The sequence below is a fragment of the Ammospiza caudacuta genome, chromosome 1 (assembly GCF_027887145.1).
Source record: "Ammospiza caudacuta isolate bAmmCau1 chromosome 1, bAmmCau1.pri, whole genome shotgun sequence".
Taxonomy (NCBI): domain Eukaryota; kingdom Metazoa; phylum Chordata; class Aves; order Passeriformes; family Passerellidae; genus Ammospiza; species Ammospiza caudacuta.
Window position 1 is genome coordinate 43,824,022 of NC_080593.1, and position 17,583 is coordinate 43,841,604.

The 17,583-nt window shown below is 37.8% G+C and overlaps 1 protein-coding gene across 2 annotated transcripts in view; it reads left to right on the forward strand.

The window, feature by feature from the left end:
• NEK11 (NIMA related kinase 11) overlaps positions 1-17,583 on the forward strand; it is an 80,981-nt gene that overhangs the window by 53,294 nt on the left and 10,104 nt on the right. For both annotated transcript variants that reach the window (XM_058809995.1, XM_058810002.1), the window contains 3 exons: positions 3,008-3,132; positions 8,318-8,378; positions 14,595-14,691. In XM_058809995.1, the coding sequence (XP_058665978.1) occupies positions 3,008-3,132; positions 8,318-8,378; positions 14,595-14,691 (283 nt within the window). The remainder of the gene's footprint in view (positions 1-3,007; positions 3,133-8,317; positions 8,379-14,594; positions 14,692-17,583) is intronic.

Sequence of the window (17,583 nt, forward strand, 5' to 3'; positions counted from 1 at the left end):
GTCTTGGCATTGCCCTCGCTAGCACCACTTATTTACCCAAGTACCTCCCAGGCACAAATAAGCTGAATTTCCATTTTATTTATCAGAACAAAGGGGCAGGGTCATGGTCCTGTCACCAGCGTCCATGCTAGGCTTTGCAGTGGTCAAACAGCCTAGCCCAAAGAGCAACCTTTTCATTAAAAATACTTCTCTGAAAGCACAAACCAAAAAATTTTCTCCTGCATTACATTACTAAGTGTGCAACTTCACTAGTAATGTTTAGGAATGGGAGCAGTAACCAGCCTTTTGTCGCCTGGTTTGTGGAAATTGGAGGTGTATGTGAAATCACGTGGAATTACGGGAAGACTCAGATAGCAAATATTCCAGAGGATGGACTGCAGACATGGAAATGGAAGCCTGTGGGGCCTGAACTCCCCTGACAGTGCCTGTCCTGAGCTGAAAATAGCAACTCACTAGGCCAGCACAGGTACAGATTGCCAGGCTGATTTATGGTGTCTGCTGTGCCAAATCCGTCTGATCTGTTCCTGAAATTGGTCTGATCCTGGGTCTCAGCTCAATAAGCTGTTCTGTACTCAGCTAATTCTGCAGAGAACCGGAGATGTCTTGTGCATCTGTAATACATGGAGGACTGGGAGCTGGCTCTACTTTGCTAAGATTCAAAGATTTGTTATATGGGAACAGTTTAAATAAATGTGTAAATGCTTTGAAGGCTCCTTCTTTCAAGATGCCAGTCATAAAACCAAAAAGTTTTAAGAACTTCGATTAGGTAAATGCCAAATTCCCCTGCACTGGACATGCTATTTTCTTTCAGAAAAGCCACTTGGAATTGGTTTCTGAATTGGGGCCAGTAAACTTGTACACCCTGGGACATCTCCAGCATCTGAGCTAGCGTTTCAAATTGTATTACTAAGCTCAGATTAACTGGCTGCCTATGAACAGCTGTCAAACCAATTTCACAAATGATGAGGTGAATAATTCCAACAAGGATGCAAAGGCTGTCATGGAAGTGGAATGAAGCCACTGCCAGCCTCTCTGCATAGTTCAGGGGCATCACCAGTTTTCTATGGCCGTGGGCTGCTCACAAAGAATAGAGTTTACAGCAGCCAGAACAGACATTTTAAAGTTACAGTGATGAGTAAAAAGACTGATTTTGATACCTTGTTTGGTTGGAAAGGGGAGGCTTGCATTTTTCAGTACAGCAACAAACAAATGCAGAATGTGGGAGGAGATGACTCAGAAAACACCAGCATAGTCTGATGTTTGTATTACAACATAATAAATGGGCTGTTTTATATGTATGTGAATGCACGTAGACAGAATGCAGATGAACCTAATAAAATTATCCTAATCACTGGGATGACAGCCTCTCTGCAAGTAAGAAAAATTGATCACCTCATGTGGAAAAGGAGATGTATCTTAATTTTGGGGTGTTCTTTCCATGTAGAAAGGATGATATTTAAGATTCTCTTTTTAATAAAGTGCTGGACTTTCTGTCAAATGACACTTTGTAGAACTCAGGCAATTAAATAAATGCTTTCTTTGTGAGAAAATATTTTTGGATTGGGGATGTTCTTCTGGAAAGTCAGGTATTGATTAGTTGGTTTTTTTTTCAAACTAAGAAAGGTGAAAAATAGAAATAGGAAGGATTAGGATTCGAAATTGTGACAGTGGAGCATGGGGCTTTTATGCAGCTTCCATTAATATCTTAAAACAGAAACCTGAGTAAAAATGGGTCACCATTTTGGAGCTAAATCAGGTTTATATAGAAAGGAAGTATTTTTGAAATTACTTTGGAGACAATAGATAGTAGATCTTATATCTCCACAGGAAAGCTTAACCATCTAATGCTGCAGATAGCTACACTATTTTTTCTGAGTTCTCTTTCTTTCACCTTAAGGATTAGAATTATTGCTCCTGCCCAAACTCAAATGTCTTTTATATGGATTTTAATTGCGTTTCCCTGTTTGAATCCTTTTGGGTTTTTATCCATGTAAAACAATTTAAAAATCGATTAATAATTTTTATGGCATATTGTTTGAACTTTATTTAAATGTAGTAAAATAGAAGATAGTTCTTATTTCTCTAAAGGGGCAGTCTTAATTGAGGAGAGTGGTTGAAATTAGCATTAGCTAAAATTATGACAATGACTGATTATTTATGGCAGCTGAATATTAAATATTTTTTGTCTTTAACTAACATTTTTTGTAGTAATATCCCCCTGAAGGAGATGCAATCAGACTTCAAGCTGTTTCACTAATTCTTTTGTACAGAGTCTGGGATGCCAAAGGATTTCACCCAGTGCAGGGTGGCTGGAGTGTCTTTCAAGCTGTGATGAATGTGTTGAGTTTTAATACCAATTATTGTACTTCATGGGCTCATTGGCTGCATTAATATTGCACTCACTGCTAGTACTAAAACTTGTGATGGTAATAAATTGAGAGGGCATGACATCCAAGTAGGCATTGCTTGATTTTATACTAGTTTCTTTTGTTTTATTGTAGTTTTTCTTCAAGAAAGTTTGGGAAAATATATACATTTAATTTCTCATATATTTCAAACATGTACCTGATATATATTATTTTCTATTTTAGCTTAGCAGTTGTATTCACCCCAAGTTATGTGTGTTAGAGAAAACAAAACTGAGTAATAATTTCAGCTCACAAAAGCTGGATTCAATTCAATAGTGGCCCTGCTTTGAATTAATGATGCCATAAGGTCCCTTCCAGCCTGATTTATTATATATTTTAGAGATTTCAGTGCAATATCAATATAGATCCCTTAGGTTCATTAATTCACACATGATGACAATTTGCACTTTGCCAGAGACAGCTTTATCCCTGCTTACCATGTCACTAAAGACAACATTTTACTCTGAGAACCTATCCTTTGCTTTCAATTACAGAATGCATTGCTGTTGACATAACACTGGTGCTATAAAGTTCAGTTATATCTTTTTCAGATCATTCTTTTTTCTCTATATATGCTATAAACTTATTATTGCCTTTAGAGATCCCTGAAGACCCAGAAATTGCAGAAGAATATTATAAAGATGAGTTTGAATCCTGTTCAGAAGACAGTGAAGAGGAGGAAGATGCAGAATTGTCATGGACAGTCTCTAAGACAAATCACCAGGTAAATGTGACCTTTGAGAACCCTGTTTACACTTGATGCTCATTTTCCATGAGAAAACTGAGTTCCTTCCCAGAATTTGTCCTACTGGCATTGCTGATTTTTTATTTTTTAGGAGTGTGTGTATACATCAGTACCATGAATTAATTATATGTGTATTGTAAGATATTGATGAGAAAGATTTTTGCATTCCTTCAAGATTAAAGGTAATAATCCCATGAATGCCTTAAGGTAGATCATTGCCAGAAACCATTCTTGTGACTCTAAAACACTCAGAGTGGGATCCTCTCAAATGCCAGCTGTGATTTAATTTAAATTTAAGCTGAAAGTATACTTGAAGCATAAGATCTAAGTTCCAGCTCTAATTCCCAAGCAAAGATAGTCACCTCTACTTCCTGCCTGTATTAGACATATTTTCTAGGACAGTGTGATGAATGATGAGCCTAAACAGCTGCAAGACTTGTTCAGCAAATCTGTAGACTTTTCCACCTCACTGAAAGTGTCAGTGAAGAGAAAACTTATTGCTGAAAGGCTTAAAGCAGCTTTATCAGTTAAGGCTGCCACAAGACAGTCAGGGATTGCAGTGTGAAGGTTGAAGATTATTGCAAAAGGCATCTAATTTAGATCTGATCAGAATGAGCTGAGAGGAATCTTGTCTCCAGTGATCAAGTTTCCGTGAAATCAATAAATTTAAGTGCCTGAGGCAGTTCTGAAAATGGATCTTCCTAAGGCATTCAGGAACTATCAATTTATCCCATAGGCCTCCAGTTTCAAGCATGGCCTGCAGTGCCTCTGAATGGTACTATCTGGTTCTGCCTAGGAACAGGAACTTTATTCTGTGATCATGTGCAAAGTTTGCAGAACAGGGTGTGATGTCTTCTGCATTCCAGGGAACCAGCCAAGAAGACTAATACTCTTCACTAAATTATAAATAACTTGTGGTTTTTGAAAAAATGAACTAATAGCTTCTTTGAGATGTAGTTTTTAAGGCAAAAATAAAGTGTGAGAAATCAGAACTCTACTTCTACCACAGTAGTAGGGGATCCTGAAATTGTCCCACAAGTAAAACTTGAAGTTTACTCAGAAACAGATCCATTCAATCTAGACATGTCCCCCTAACTTTCAGATTAAACACACAGGATGCCTTAAAATTCAGGAGCAGATTGTGCAATAGTAAAGAAATTGTTATTCAATTGCAAAACAGCGAATTATCTTAGACAATACTTTTTTAAAGTTTGCTGCATTTATGCTTACCCACAACACATAGACATACAAAGAAACCATTGCCCAGAAAGTCTACCACAAGGTACTCTTGAAAACAAAATTACTGCTCATTTTCATCAGACTCTGAGACAATTTTTCTTGTTTAGAATGCCTTTTGAAATTTTCATTCGACTTTCATTGATGGTATCATTAAGTGTCAATCAGTAGTGGTTTTGAACAGGCAGACTGCTGCTTAGAATTAATGAAGGGCAGAAGACAAAAATAGATTTCTCAGTAATGCAGAATAAATTAGGTGTTGGCATTCAGATGTGAGCTGTAATAGTCCCTCATGTTGGACTGACTGAAAATCCCATAATAAGAACCAGCATGGTGGGCTGGAAGAGCCATCCCACTGACACCCCATTGTCTCTGTCACCTTAAGATATTGAATAAGTATGTTTATGGCTATTGACACAATTACCTTTTCTGTTTTTTGGGAAGTGAAAATAGGCAATTTTTGTTTTCTCAAGTGAAAAATTCTGCAGTAAATCTGAAGTGAAAGCAGACTGAACATACCTGTGTAAATCTGAGCACCTTTGTCCGAACTCAACAAACAGAAAGGCATGAGGGGAAGTAAGCAAGCATTATTAGGGAGTAAACATCTAATTCAGGTTGGATGCAATACTCAGAGATGTCTCTCTTTGGTGATTATAAAGGGATTTACAGTTATTAACATGCACACCACATCTTTCTTTGGATATCAATGGTTATGTGAGATGAATTCCACTCAGAGGTAGGTGGGATCATGCTCAGTATTAATAATAAGCTTCAAATCCTACCAGAATAGCAGAGGTTTGCTTCTGCAGTTATTTACTTAATACCAAAACTCCTACTTCTATTTCTCTGATGGTATTCATACTCTTAAACCCTTTCTTCAAAGATACCTTAAACCAAGCTTTTGGAGATGTGTGCTAAAAAGTCATTCCACAGCAACACAGTAAAGGCTACTAAGGTAATTTCTGCAAATCTCTTAAATTTCCAATCCCAAGATTGCTTTACTAGTTACTTCTGTGCAGAGAGAGCAGAAATGCTGCACCTGGTGGTGCCCTCTGGTGACCCCATTATTTCAAACAAGGATTAAAAAAATTTCCAATGTTCATGAAGTAGCATGGGGTCAGAAAAGTCATCTTTATGAACAACATATTAAGGTGCAAGATATAGAAAGGGATATGAGCTATTTATTCAAGCTATATTAGGCTCTCACAGATGTCAAGACAGACTGAGAAGCAGCAGCCTCATGTGGGATGTAAGACTGCTTAGGAAGGTAGAGTTAGGCACTGAAACACTTTAATTTTAAAGGTTTAGGGTGGGAGCTGAGACAGCTTTTTTTTCTCATGTTGGTACAGCCAATCTGATTTCAGACACGTTTTCCAGCACTGGAGTTTAGTGTTCTTTGTTCCTTTCTTTTGGAGCAGAAATGCACATTGACAGATTTCAAGCAGCAATTTGCCAATTACCTTTCCAGACCTCCACCTCTTCAAGCCAGTGGTTCTTTTCCACATGTTTTTTAATGGGAGAACCAGTTTCTAATTAGGGGAAAATCATAAAAGATAATGACAAACTGTTTTTAAAAGCATTTTAATTTGTGATGCTTAACAGAGGTTTCATCTTGAAAAGTTAGTGTGTAATGAAGCTTCCATTGGCTTTGATTTAGCTGGGATGCTGGTGGATGCTCTTTGCTGCAGTTCATCACCATGCTCTTAGTGGTTTTTCTCATGAACATAATAACAAATTCACCCTCTTCACTATGACAAAGTCTACTACTGTGATGCAGTAGGTTCCTGTTTTCAAATTCCAAGCTGCTTCTGAGATTGTCAAGCCAGACAATCAGCTGACATAAATTATCATAGCTCCAGCAGCTCTGAGTGGTCTGTGTGCTGTGACCCTTAAGATGCTCCACTGGATTCCTAACATATGTTTTGGCAGACTTGTGGCTGTTAGAAATGGGGTTACTGTTCTGAATCTGGAATGTGCAAGCATTCACCCACACTGGCCCTTGTCGCTTCTGTAGGGCTTTGCTTTCTCTGAAAAAAAAAAAAAAAAGAAAAAAAGAAAAAGAGAGAGAGAGAAAGATTAAAGAAATAGATTTAATGAAACAGCTAAAACTAAATCCTCCTCCAATGCTAAACCCAAGTGGGGAAAAGATAGGAGTGATGAAGAGGTGAAAATATGTCTTTTGCCTTACAGCATAAAGAGAAGAAACCAGCTTTGTTGTTATAATTGGAGTAAATATGATGTCCTGTTGAGAGAAGTCAAAGGTTTGGGAATTACAGGCTTTATCCCATAAAAAAATGATTTTAAAATGTTTTATCAAAGCAATAGTGTTTTATATGGTTGTTTACTATGTTTTGCCTATCTGTCTAAAGATTTGTGGTTAACTGTTAGTGATAATGAAAATAAACATAATTATAAAGTAATATTAGCAGAAAATCAATACAACTTTTTCATTTTGAATGAAAAAGATTTAATGAAATCTTTTTAATGAAGTCCTAATGGTTCTTTTTTCTTTTTAGAAGTACAGAGAAATTATATCTGTAATGCTGTCTTAATTCAATATTCAGTATGTACTGTGTATGTTAACATAATGAATGCATTCCCTGGCATTACCTGGCTGCAGAACTGGAAACCCTTGTGCTGACTTGATCTAATCATGACCCCACAGGCTGCTCCAAAAGGGAAAAGAGACTCCTTTGAACCTCTGAGCTTGTGGGTTACCTTTTGTAATGGCCAACCAAGAACCTGATTCCTGCCTTGCAAACCTCAGATAAAGTAGCAGAGCCTGTTTCAAATATAAGCCCATGAAACAATTTGCGGTGAAGAATAGTTAGTTTATGCTCATCCATAACAGCTCCCACTTGCACCAGAAGGTCCCTAACCAGCTGGAAGTCATTGCCAACAATTTATGCTGTCTTACTTAGGTGTACTGGCAGTTCCTAAGTTGAGAAATTTAGAATGGGCATTTTAGTAAAATCACAGAAGAATATAAAACAGGTTGTCCCTCACAGAAGTGGAGGTCGATAGTGTTTGTTTTTATTCCATTGTTTTAAATCTTAAAGGCATAGAGTGCTGACTATTTTTAAAAAATACATCTTTTTGACATATTTTTTAAAAATACGTATTTTTGACATATTTTTTAGCAAGGTTGAGATTTTGACTGTCAGTTTTAAATATCAAGAAATGCTGTATTTTTAAATGTGATATGGCAGCAGCTTCTACACACTCAGAGTCCAAGTGTTTCTTGGACTTTCATAAAATTGTGATGTTCTTCCTGGACAACAATCATTGCTTAATGGCCAGAACTTTAAATTTCATCTGTGTACACAAACAGTATTTCATATGCATATCATGGCAAAACTGTCAGCCATCTGTTTGGTAGCAGAACACTTGAAATATAAAAAATGTTAAAATCTCTTCTTAATTAAAAATTTTATAATTAGTTGTTGTTACTAGACATGTAAGTGGATGCAATTACATGAAATATAAGTATTAATTTGCTGTGGGCAGCTATCATAAGCATAAAAATTTTGGCATAGTTAAAAAGTATAAACTTGCCTTTTTCAATGTAATATTGTTTTAGATATTCCAGAACGAACTGATGATAAAATGCTGGTATATTTTCAGAGACTGCACACCACCCTCCACAGTAAATATATCTTCTTTAAATTCCATGCACAGTTGTTCTAAACACTTGTGGTCTGCAAGGAATCTGACTTAAATTGTTGTTTGGTTATTGCATCATTCCAAAGTCTGATGTTTCAGGAGAAGGTATAGAAAATGTCCTGGGCAATGTAACTTCTTTATAGTTTAGTCTTGACACTTACTGGTGTGATATCTTCTATATTTGTTGGATGGTACCTCTGGGACATAGTGTTTGTGTTTAGGTTTGTGGTCACACAAATGCTGTTCCTGTTTCTTTTATTCACAGGACAGTGATATGGAGGCAATGGTTGAGTATTTGGAGAGTGTCCTGAATAGCAGCTCATTGGGTAAGATGATGTATCTTCTTTACATAGCAGCAGTTATTAGCAGTCTGTATCCATCACTGTCCAACTATTTCCATTTTGCAACAAAATAACTCAAAAAATGTGATCCCGTTGAAAATTACTTCCTTAATCTACTGCAAAGAACTGTAATTATACCAAAAGAAAAGACATAAATAGTTAAGTGCTTCTGTTGAAAATAATAAAACCATAAAGCATGATAGTTAGAAGTATAGAATGTTATAAAAAAAACTTCTAAAAACTTGGCTACTGTCATTTTCTCTCCAGAGGAAAATATTTGAAGATGTGTAAGCTATTTTATAGTTATTAATCCTGGTTACAATAAGAGAAAATGAATTAAAATATTTAATGTTTTTAAAATTATGATCAAAATTTGGATAATAATTTATGTAACAGTATCTCATTCCAGATACAAAGAAAACAGTGAGAATTTAAGTCTATGATTTAATCCTAAAATCTCTGGCAAAATATTGTCTATGGATTTACGGCTGGAAAACCTGGGTCATTGTGGTCTACTTAAAAGCTAAAAAGAAAACTTATGAGAAAGAGGGCTATTTACTGTGGCTGTCACAGTTGCTGTCCTTAGAGCCACCGGGTGGGACTGTGCCAGCAGCAGTCTGAGTGTGAGCTGCACAAAAGGCCAGCTGAGCTCCCAAAGGCTCCCATGGGAGCTGCAGCCTCATTTAGCTGCTTTGTTTGCACTCATTCAGTTGGGATAAACCTGATTTGGGATTGTCTAAAACCACAACTCAGGAGACTCCTAGGAAGTCATGCTTCCAGAGGTTCTTCCAGGGCTGAGCTCTGGTTCACCCCTGCTTGTGAGCCTGGACAGACGGGAAGAGAGAGCCAAAGAAGAAGGATGAAAAGGAGTAATCAAAGTTGTTGCCATCATAGTCTTGTAGCCACTGGTCACCTTCAGGGTCCCATGCCAGGACACCCTCAGCACTGAAGAAAGGAACATTTACATCCAGTTTCTCTTCACACTTACAGAGAACCCCCTGTCTCCAAATTCTGCACTCATTTATGCATTTGCAGCATCACTGTCTGCAATGGGTTTGCAGAAGTTGAAATAAGAAAAAAATTTTGCTCTGTGCTTCAATATCCCTTCATTTAATAAAGAGAGGAATTGCCTTGAAGGTTGTGAGAACAAACAAGAATATTAAGACAAACAGTGATATTTTAAAAACAGTATTAGAAACTCCCTTATCTTAATCTTTTCCCTTTAGAATTAGGGACAAAAAGATGACTTTTTTAAAATTGTAAGATTAAATAATAAATTGTACTTTTATCACTAAAAAAATTTTCAACCAGTCTGTGATGTAACTTAGAGGCTAATTTCAAACTAGGCAGCAATTAGGTATGATTTTCTCCAAAGAAATATGTGTAATGATAATAAGAGACAAATCTCCAGGTTCCCTTTTATCTTTGCATGCCCAGTATCACTTAGAAAGTTTAAACTTTCATTATTTTAAGTTTTTCCAAAATCAAGATATAAACCTGCAGTGGGGATCATTTTTATGTGTGCTAATGTTCAGTTATACCTTGCATATTTTTCACTGGGCTCCAAATTCCCATTACATCAAAATTTTCTATATATAGTGCAATTTACATGGGTTAGATACTTGCTGTCTTTTTCACCCTAAAGCTAGTTGTGTCCCCTTCCATGTCTGCATTTCTTTAACTAATCAATAGCACATTAGTTTTACCCATGGCATTGCCAGTGCTGGCCAGAGCCTCCCTTCTTGACATCCCATGCCTGTAATCCTTTGCATCTCCTCTTCTGTTCCCACTTTTCAAGTCATCTGCTGTTGTACCAGGCCTGTACTTCTCTGCATTAATTGAATTAAGTTAGTTATAAATATGTCATTCTACACAGAATACTACTAATCCATCTAAAAATGCAGGTTGTATGTTACAAGAATAACTGGAAATAAAACAAAACAGCCCACTACATAGTAATTCAAAGAACTGCTGCTATAGCTTAAGCACTTCAATCAAAATTTCTGTCAGGACAAGCCAAGATCAGACAAACCTGAAGCCTTGCAGACTCAGTTCCAGGTGTGTGGCCTGGGGCAAGCAGTGGCAATACCATATTGCTGGGCTACAGAGCTGCAACAGAATTGCAATGGCTACTCCTGAAAACAGTGTGGATTTCATGGCAATAATAGGGCAATGGAAGCAGGAATCTGGCCAGGACAGAATTTCTTGTAGCATCTTTCATTGTTAAAGATTATGAGTCATTCCAAGCGGTTGTTAGAGAATAACCAAGAAGAAAAGTGCTAACCTTTTTTTTTGTCAGCAAAGGCTGTGATAAAAAGGATGCAGTAAATATAAATTGTTTTCAACATGTGGAATTTGTTTAGTATAAACCTCAGTGTTTATAAAAGGACTTGGGAGGTAGCTGAGTTTTCTCCTCAAGAGGTCCCAGAATCACTCCAACTACAAGAGCTTTTGTGGTACACAATTGCTTTTTTGTTGTCTATAAAAGTCCATGTGGAGAGTGTTTGAAATAACATAGGCTGTGCTGATAAATTGAAAAATTGTGAGGATCACAGAAAAAACTGCAGAAGATTTTAAAATTTACTAAATTTGCCTGGCATAAAGGGAGAGAAGGTTAGGGGCAGTTGGGTCACTTTGTATTGTTTATGAATCTGGAAAACACATATGTTTCTAAACTTTTCTATCTGTACAAAAAGGCATTGTAGGATCTCATATGTAGTAGTGAAAGGTAAGGAAAAGAAATCTGAAATACAAACAGAAGTTTATGGTTCAGTGGAGATAACAGCTTCACAACTCACCGTAGCTTATGAAGAGATGCAGAAGATGTGTATCACCTATTCTTTGGTCATTAGCAGGAATGTTTGTAGGAATGCCTTTGGACCATAATTGATGAAAACTCCTAGCAGATAATGCACCTGTGAGTAAATTCCTTTCTCTGCAGATCCTCAGTGCAAACCTCCAACTGGTGCTCTATCACCTGAGAGGACAAAGATCTTTTGCCCTTTGCCCTATGTTGTTTCTGCAATACTGGGTTAGACATTGGGAGACATTGAAATACATTTAGAAAGCCACAATACCTGGTTTTGAAAAGACAGTGCTCTTGTTGTTTCATTTGATTTTGTTTAATGGATCAAGAATGATACATTGGATAAAAAATGCAAATAATTATCTGGTAACTTTTTGAAGAAGCCTAGTTCCTTGTTGTGTGTTGATATGTGGGTACACAAACTGCCTGAAGCTGGGTGCAAAATACATTATTAATCAAGTAACTGCTTCTAAGAAAATACCTTTGATGTAGAAGTGGTACGGCTATGAATCACCCCAGCAACATTTATTGAGGTGTGCTGTAGCACCAATGTATCAAGCTGTTAGCAGCCTTCACTGAGAACTCATTTTTTAATTACTAACCACACCTTCGCAGCATCTTAAAATATTCAGTCTGTGCTGCCTTGCAGTAGCTAAAAAATCATATTAAATGGAGAGAAAGATATAGAGTTTGCAAGATATAGAGACTAAGTTTTTCTTGGCCAACTGCCAATGTGTAAAGTAGACAAAATTTGAATTATTTAGCCAGAAATTCCAGGGGAGAAAAAACACAAACAAAACCCAAAACAAACAAGAAGGATGTTTTTAATGATGAAATGTCAGAGGAGAAGGAAATATTGTAGTGATAAATATACTGAATTCACTACACAGAAAGAATATGCTGAGCTTTTACTACGGTGATCTATCCTGTGATAATAATAATGCCAGAATTTATCTGGTGCCTGTGGTTAAATGTACTCCTTTTTAAGAGACTGCAAGGTTTATATTTTCCTTAGGACACTGGTGCTCAGGGCATCAATTTTTAATTGGTTTCAAAGCACCAAAGCCCAACATCTGGACCTTAATACTGTGCCAACTGTGAGAGGAGCCCACTAAGTCACAAGCACTGCTTTGTGCAGCACCTGGGATTTCCTAAGAGCTGTCCTGAGGATAACTCAATTTTCCAGTGCTGCTGAAGGAGCTGAATGCTTACAGACTCCATGTAAAACATATGGATATGCATGTGCACTCTTACAGTAAATGATCAGGAAATGCTTTTTGCAATAATGGGTGAAATAATTGGTTGCGAGTAAGAACTGGGGTTGTCATTTTTCATCTTTTAAACTACATTAACTATACCTGAGTTGTAATACTTAGGCACCAGATAACTCTTAGCTATTGGGTGTAAGATAAGCTAGGAGTATGTTTTTAAATGTGCAATTGTTTGTCCATCCTGCTAGCAGAATCAGGAATCCATTTCTTCTGTGCTTCCAAGCTTCTGAATCCAGTCACTGTGAGTGATTCAGTAGGACATTCACAATGGAAAGCTGTAATCTCAGCATTCAGATGGATGTGATCAGGGTCTAGAATCACGTCAGGCATATGAGCTTAACTGTTGGGAGAGCCATGATTGCACATTCCAGGGAAGCATTTGGTGTTCTCTGGGGGTGTCTATATCAGCTCATGGAGGGAAGGGAGCTGCAAGCTGCCTCTGGCTGCATGTGATCCTTGTTAATGCAATCCAAACTAAGCCAAACCCCAGCTGAGTCCAAGCTAAAAACCCCTGGTAGGAGAGGAGTGTGTGCTCAGTTGGACAAGACATTGTGTTAACGTGTTTGACCTTTGGCTTGCTCCTACCCTATGCAAAGCCCTCCCATGCCTGGTCAGAACTTGGGTCCTGTGTGGCACAGCCCACACATTTACACCCTGATACATCTCCTTTTTTTGGGAAGTGAAATCCTAGTTCCAAACAATTTGCGAGAAGGGGCTAACATAGCTGCTTTGTTCAGCTTAACAAATTGAAAGCTGAAATTGGATCTTTTTTTCCAATTATGAAGAAATGAAAGGTGTGGTATTTGCTGGGTCTCCAGGATGAAGGAGGACTCGATGAATCTGACTCCATGTTCCTAGAAGGCTAATTTATTATTTTATGTATTATGTTACATTAAAGAATGCTATACTAAAACTATACTAAAGAATAGAGAAAGGATACTTACAGAAGGCTTATCAAGATGCTAATTAAAAACTCGTGACCTCCTCCAGAGTCCCGACGCGGCCAGATGGTGATTAGTCATTAAGTCAAAACAAGTCACATGTTGGATAAACAATCTCCAAACCACATTCCAAAGCAGCAAAACACAGGAGAAGCCACCAGATAATTATGGTTTCCATTTTTCTCTGAGGCTTCTCAGCTTCCCAGGAGAAGAAATCATGGCAAAGGGATTTTTCAGAAAATATGACAGTGACATGAAAGGAGTATGCAAAAGGGAAGGAAATAACTGCATAAGCCAAGGGAAAGGACTGGCACAGGAGGAAAATGAGCATGAACTGCTTGACAAAGAAATTTTATCTGGAAATAAGAGATTTTAGCCACTAGCTCCCAGTGAGCCTTTGAAATTGTCTTTCAATGGGAGCAGTCAGGGCAAAAAGTACATAAATTTCTTAGGAAAACCACAGACTTGTATGATGGGATGACTACATGAAATTGCAGCATATTTGAGCTGATAACCCTGTCAGTCCTCTGTGATTCAGCACTTCTGTGTTCCTGTGCACAAGTGCCTCAGTGGTACGTGAGCCCTAGGTCCTGAAATATTGCAACAGCTCACAAGGCCTGCAAACAGAAAGAGTGGGCATGTGTGTTTATGCATGTATATATCTCTTACACATACGTATGTATTTACAAATACGGGAATGTTTTTATATATATATATATATATATTTTAATACATAAAAGGAGTACCTTTATCTGAAGGAGAAACTGATGTCTTAAGAGAAATATTTCCAGTTTACAGCAATGATCAAACTCAAGGAGAGATCTGCCTGTTAGGAAGAATGTTCTTGCTCTTAAAGATAAGTAAAAAAACAGTGGAAGAAAATGCATATTGTCTAAACTAATATAATTTTTTTGGATATTTATTCATCCCAGAACTTCCTGAAGTGATTGTCCTTTCTGTTGTAATTCCTTGTGTATTCCTTGTTATTACAGTTCTGGTGCCTTGTCCCTCAGAAAGGAGTTGCCCTTAATGTACATTTAATAATCTAATTCATCTTTAATTAATGTGGCACTGCCTTGTGAGAAACAGGAATAGTCTTCCTCCTTCTGACCGCCCTTGATTCTGCAATAGAGCTCGGGGGATGAAGGTGAATAAGGTTGTGTGTCTGTGCATTGATTTGTAGGCTCGAGGACTGTCACCAGAGTGTCTCCAGGGGAGCCCCAGGGATTCAGAGCTCTCAACAGCACAATGGCTGAGACCAAGCTGAAACACATGAGGGAGTAAGTAGCAAATTTATGTGTTACCAATGTGCAGGCAAGGAATATGGATTTGGAAAACTGCAAAGCACAGCAAATAAAACCCAAAAATCCCAACAACAAAAATAAATGGATGGTAAGATGTTCAAAGACTTGCCTGCTTGCCTCCAGAGAGGATGAAAACTGACCCTCACTTCTGATTGTTTTCTTGTAAGCTGCACAATCACTGACATCCTTCCAGGATCCAGTTGCCTTCCCTGCTGTCCGTGTCATTCTGAATTTCACTTTCTTTATTAGCACAGCCCATGCCCACAAATCACCTGCAAATGTACACATTACCACCATGTTTGCTCCCTCACCTGCAATTCATTTTTGCCTGGAATGAAAAGTAAGTGGGTTTGTTCCCCATGGTGATATGATGTTCTAAACCAAACAAAATTGCTGCTGTTGGCTGGTATTTTCAAATGAGACAGCAGGCAGTACATGGACAGTTCCCTTTGAAACTCATTGTCTACTCATTTTCAGCATTGCTGAAATCCCAGCTTTATTTATAAAGGTTTCAGTGTCTTAATAAAATGAAGATCTGCACTTCCTTTCTAGAATGTACTGGTTAATGTATCTTGAGACTTTATCTTGACTCAGTAATTTCTGGCCTTCCAAGATTGATTGCATCCTCTTTTAGGTGCTGGTCTGATAATCATAGTGATGTGTATTATTTCTGAGATCAAATATTCCTTGCAATGTTGCAAGATTCAACTGCTCTCAGAATATAAACTCTTTAAAAAAGGGCAATTTTTTCTCCTGTGTAGGTGGACAGTGGCAATAATGTGGTGGATGTTATTGGAATACATATAAGTTCGAACAGTAGATGCTAAGAGTTATTTAAGTGAGCTCTCTGAAGAAAATGAGTACAATTCCAGCAGAATTGATAGCAATCACTGTTTAAAACAAATCACCATGTACTACAGGAAAATACCAATCACATTTACTCCTGATAGTTTAGTTTTATAGTATTTCAAGATTCAGCAGCTCCTGAGGTTTCACTTCATGGCTTAGCACTTACTGTGCAATCAGTCCAAGATCTCACAGCCTTCCATTTGTACTGCTTTCCATTCTTTTTTCATGGAAACTACTTGGAAATTACTGCATAATGTTGTCCCAGCTACTTACAAGGTGAGATTTTTTGTCAAAATGCCTACTGAACTTAGAGATTTCACCTGGTGTTCTCATGGTTTCTGGATAGAAATTAAAATATTTGGACCTTGTGGTCATTGGTTTTAGGGCTGAAGTATGTTTAGATCACTTATTTCAAATTCTCTTTTTCTAGTGATGTTTCATGGTTTTCATGGTTTGTTGTGACTCACATTATTGTCCTTTCTCCAAAACACAGCATGACTTTTTCATTCTCTGAATATGTAAAGGTCAGAAAGGACTTAACTGCTTGTTAAGTGTTAAGGAACAAGTCAATGAGCACAGTACCCAGCATGTGCATAGTCAAGGAGATCCCTGCAAACTCTGACCCATGGCCAGTCTACACACAGGGCACAGTGGGGTTTTCAGTGGTGAGAAGGAAGCACATCTGGCTATGAATCAGTACATAAAGCCACAGCTTCTCTGCTCATCCTTCAGCAAACTTCATATGATGTGGTTTTTGAATGTCATTCATGTAACAGTGCCTCATAAGCGAGGCTAATATAATTTAGACTTGTGCTATTCAGTTTTATTTGGATAGGTGCAGACTTTTGGGGGAGAGGTCTTCCAGATACCAGCTTCTGATGAAGGAAACAATGTGGGGGACTTGTCTTACTGAGACAAACTGAGTAGCTGGAGTTCCTAAAAGGAAAGAGGAGAGCAGAGCAGGGGCAATAATGTGGAGGTGCAATGAAATCTGTTTGGGTGTCAAGTCACTCTAGAAAGAGGACTATGAAGGACTGGGATTTGTACCATTTCCAGATGTTAGGAACAATAGGTTCTGATGAGAGAGACTCCTATGTCATGAGCTGCTCATAAAGAAACTTTGTGCCCATGCATTACAGATGATGTTACTGGCAGAAAGTGTCGGTAGCTCTGATAAAATGGTTAATTAATCTAAAATAACACAGCGTTTAACAGTGAAAGCACCTTTTAGCCATTTTCAATTGACACATGAATAATGCTGGCTAGCAAACTGCTGTAGCAAGGCAGTCACTTGACAAGATGTTATGTGCTTATTGCTTGAGTTACTGCAGCATGACTCACTAAATGCCTTCTTTGACTTGCTGTGTATCAGAGCATCAATTTAGGAGATTTCCACTGTATTCTTATGGTGGACTTGGCAAAGATACTCATGTGAGAGCAAAGGTGTGCTAAAAATCTTTATGGGAATATAGAAGGAAGCCACTGATATTCTTGAAGGTGGTAGGTAGGAGTGCTTGGTCTCCTCTTATTTTAAGTGAAATGAAATGGCTTTTTTATCACTACAACCCCTAAATATTTCCCCTGACTTTTTCTTTCCAATTACCACTGCACTGTCTGTCCCAGTTGATAGCATCCAGCATCAATGTGAATTGCTGTCCTCTCAGTAAAAGTCATGATAAAATCACCAACTCCAGTGACAACAATTTCTACTTTGTTATATTTAGTATCAGAATTCATTATGAAGTTTATAACTGCAGAGGTTTAACTTTACCTTTCAAGGCAGAATTGTCTCCACAAAAATTTCCACTTCAGTGCTACGCATTTGGATATTGGGATCTGCAGTGCTGATAAGAAATCTTCATTTTTTGAACTAGCTCAAGGTTATTGTTGTGCTCCTTCCCAGCCTGGTGTCCCAGCAGTGACAATTCAACCAAATATAGAAATTGGACTGTGAGACTCTTATTCCTTGTATTGGGTTTTGAAACTGAGGAATCATGTTGAATGCAGGAAATGGGAGGA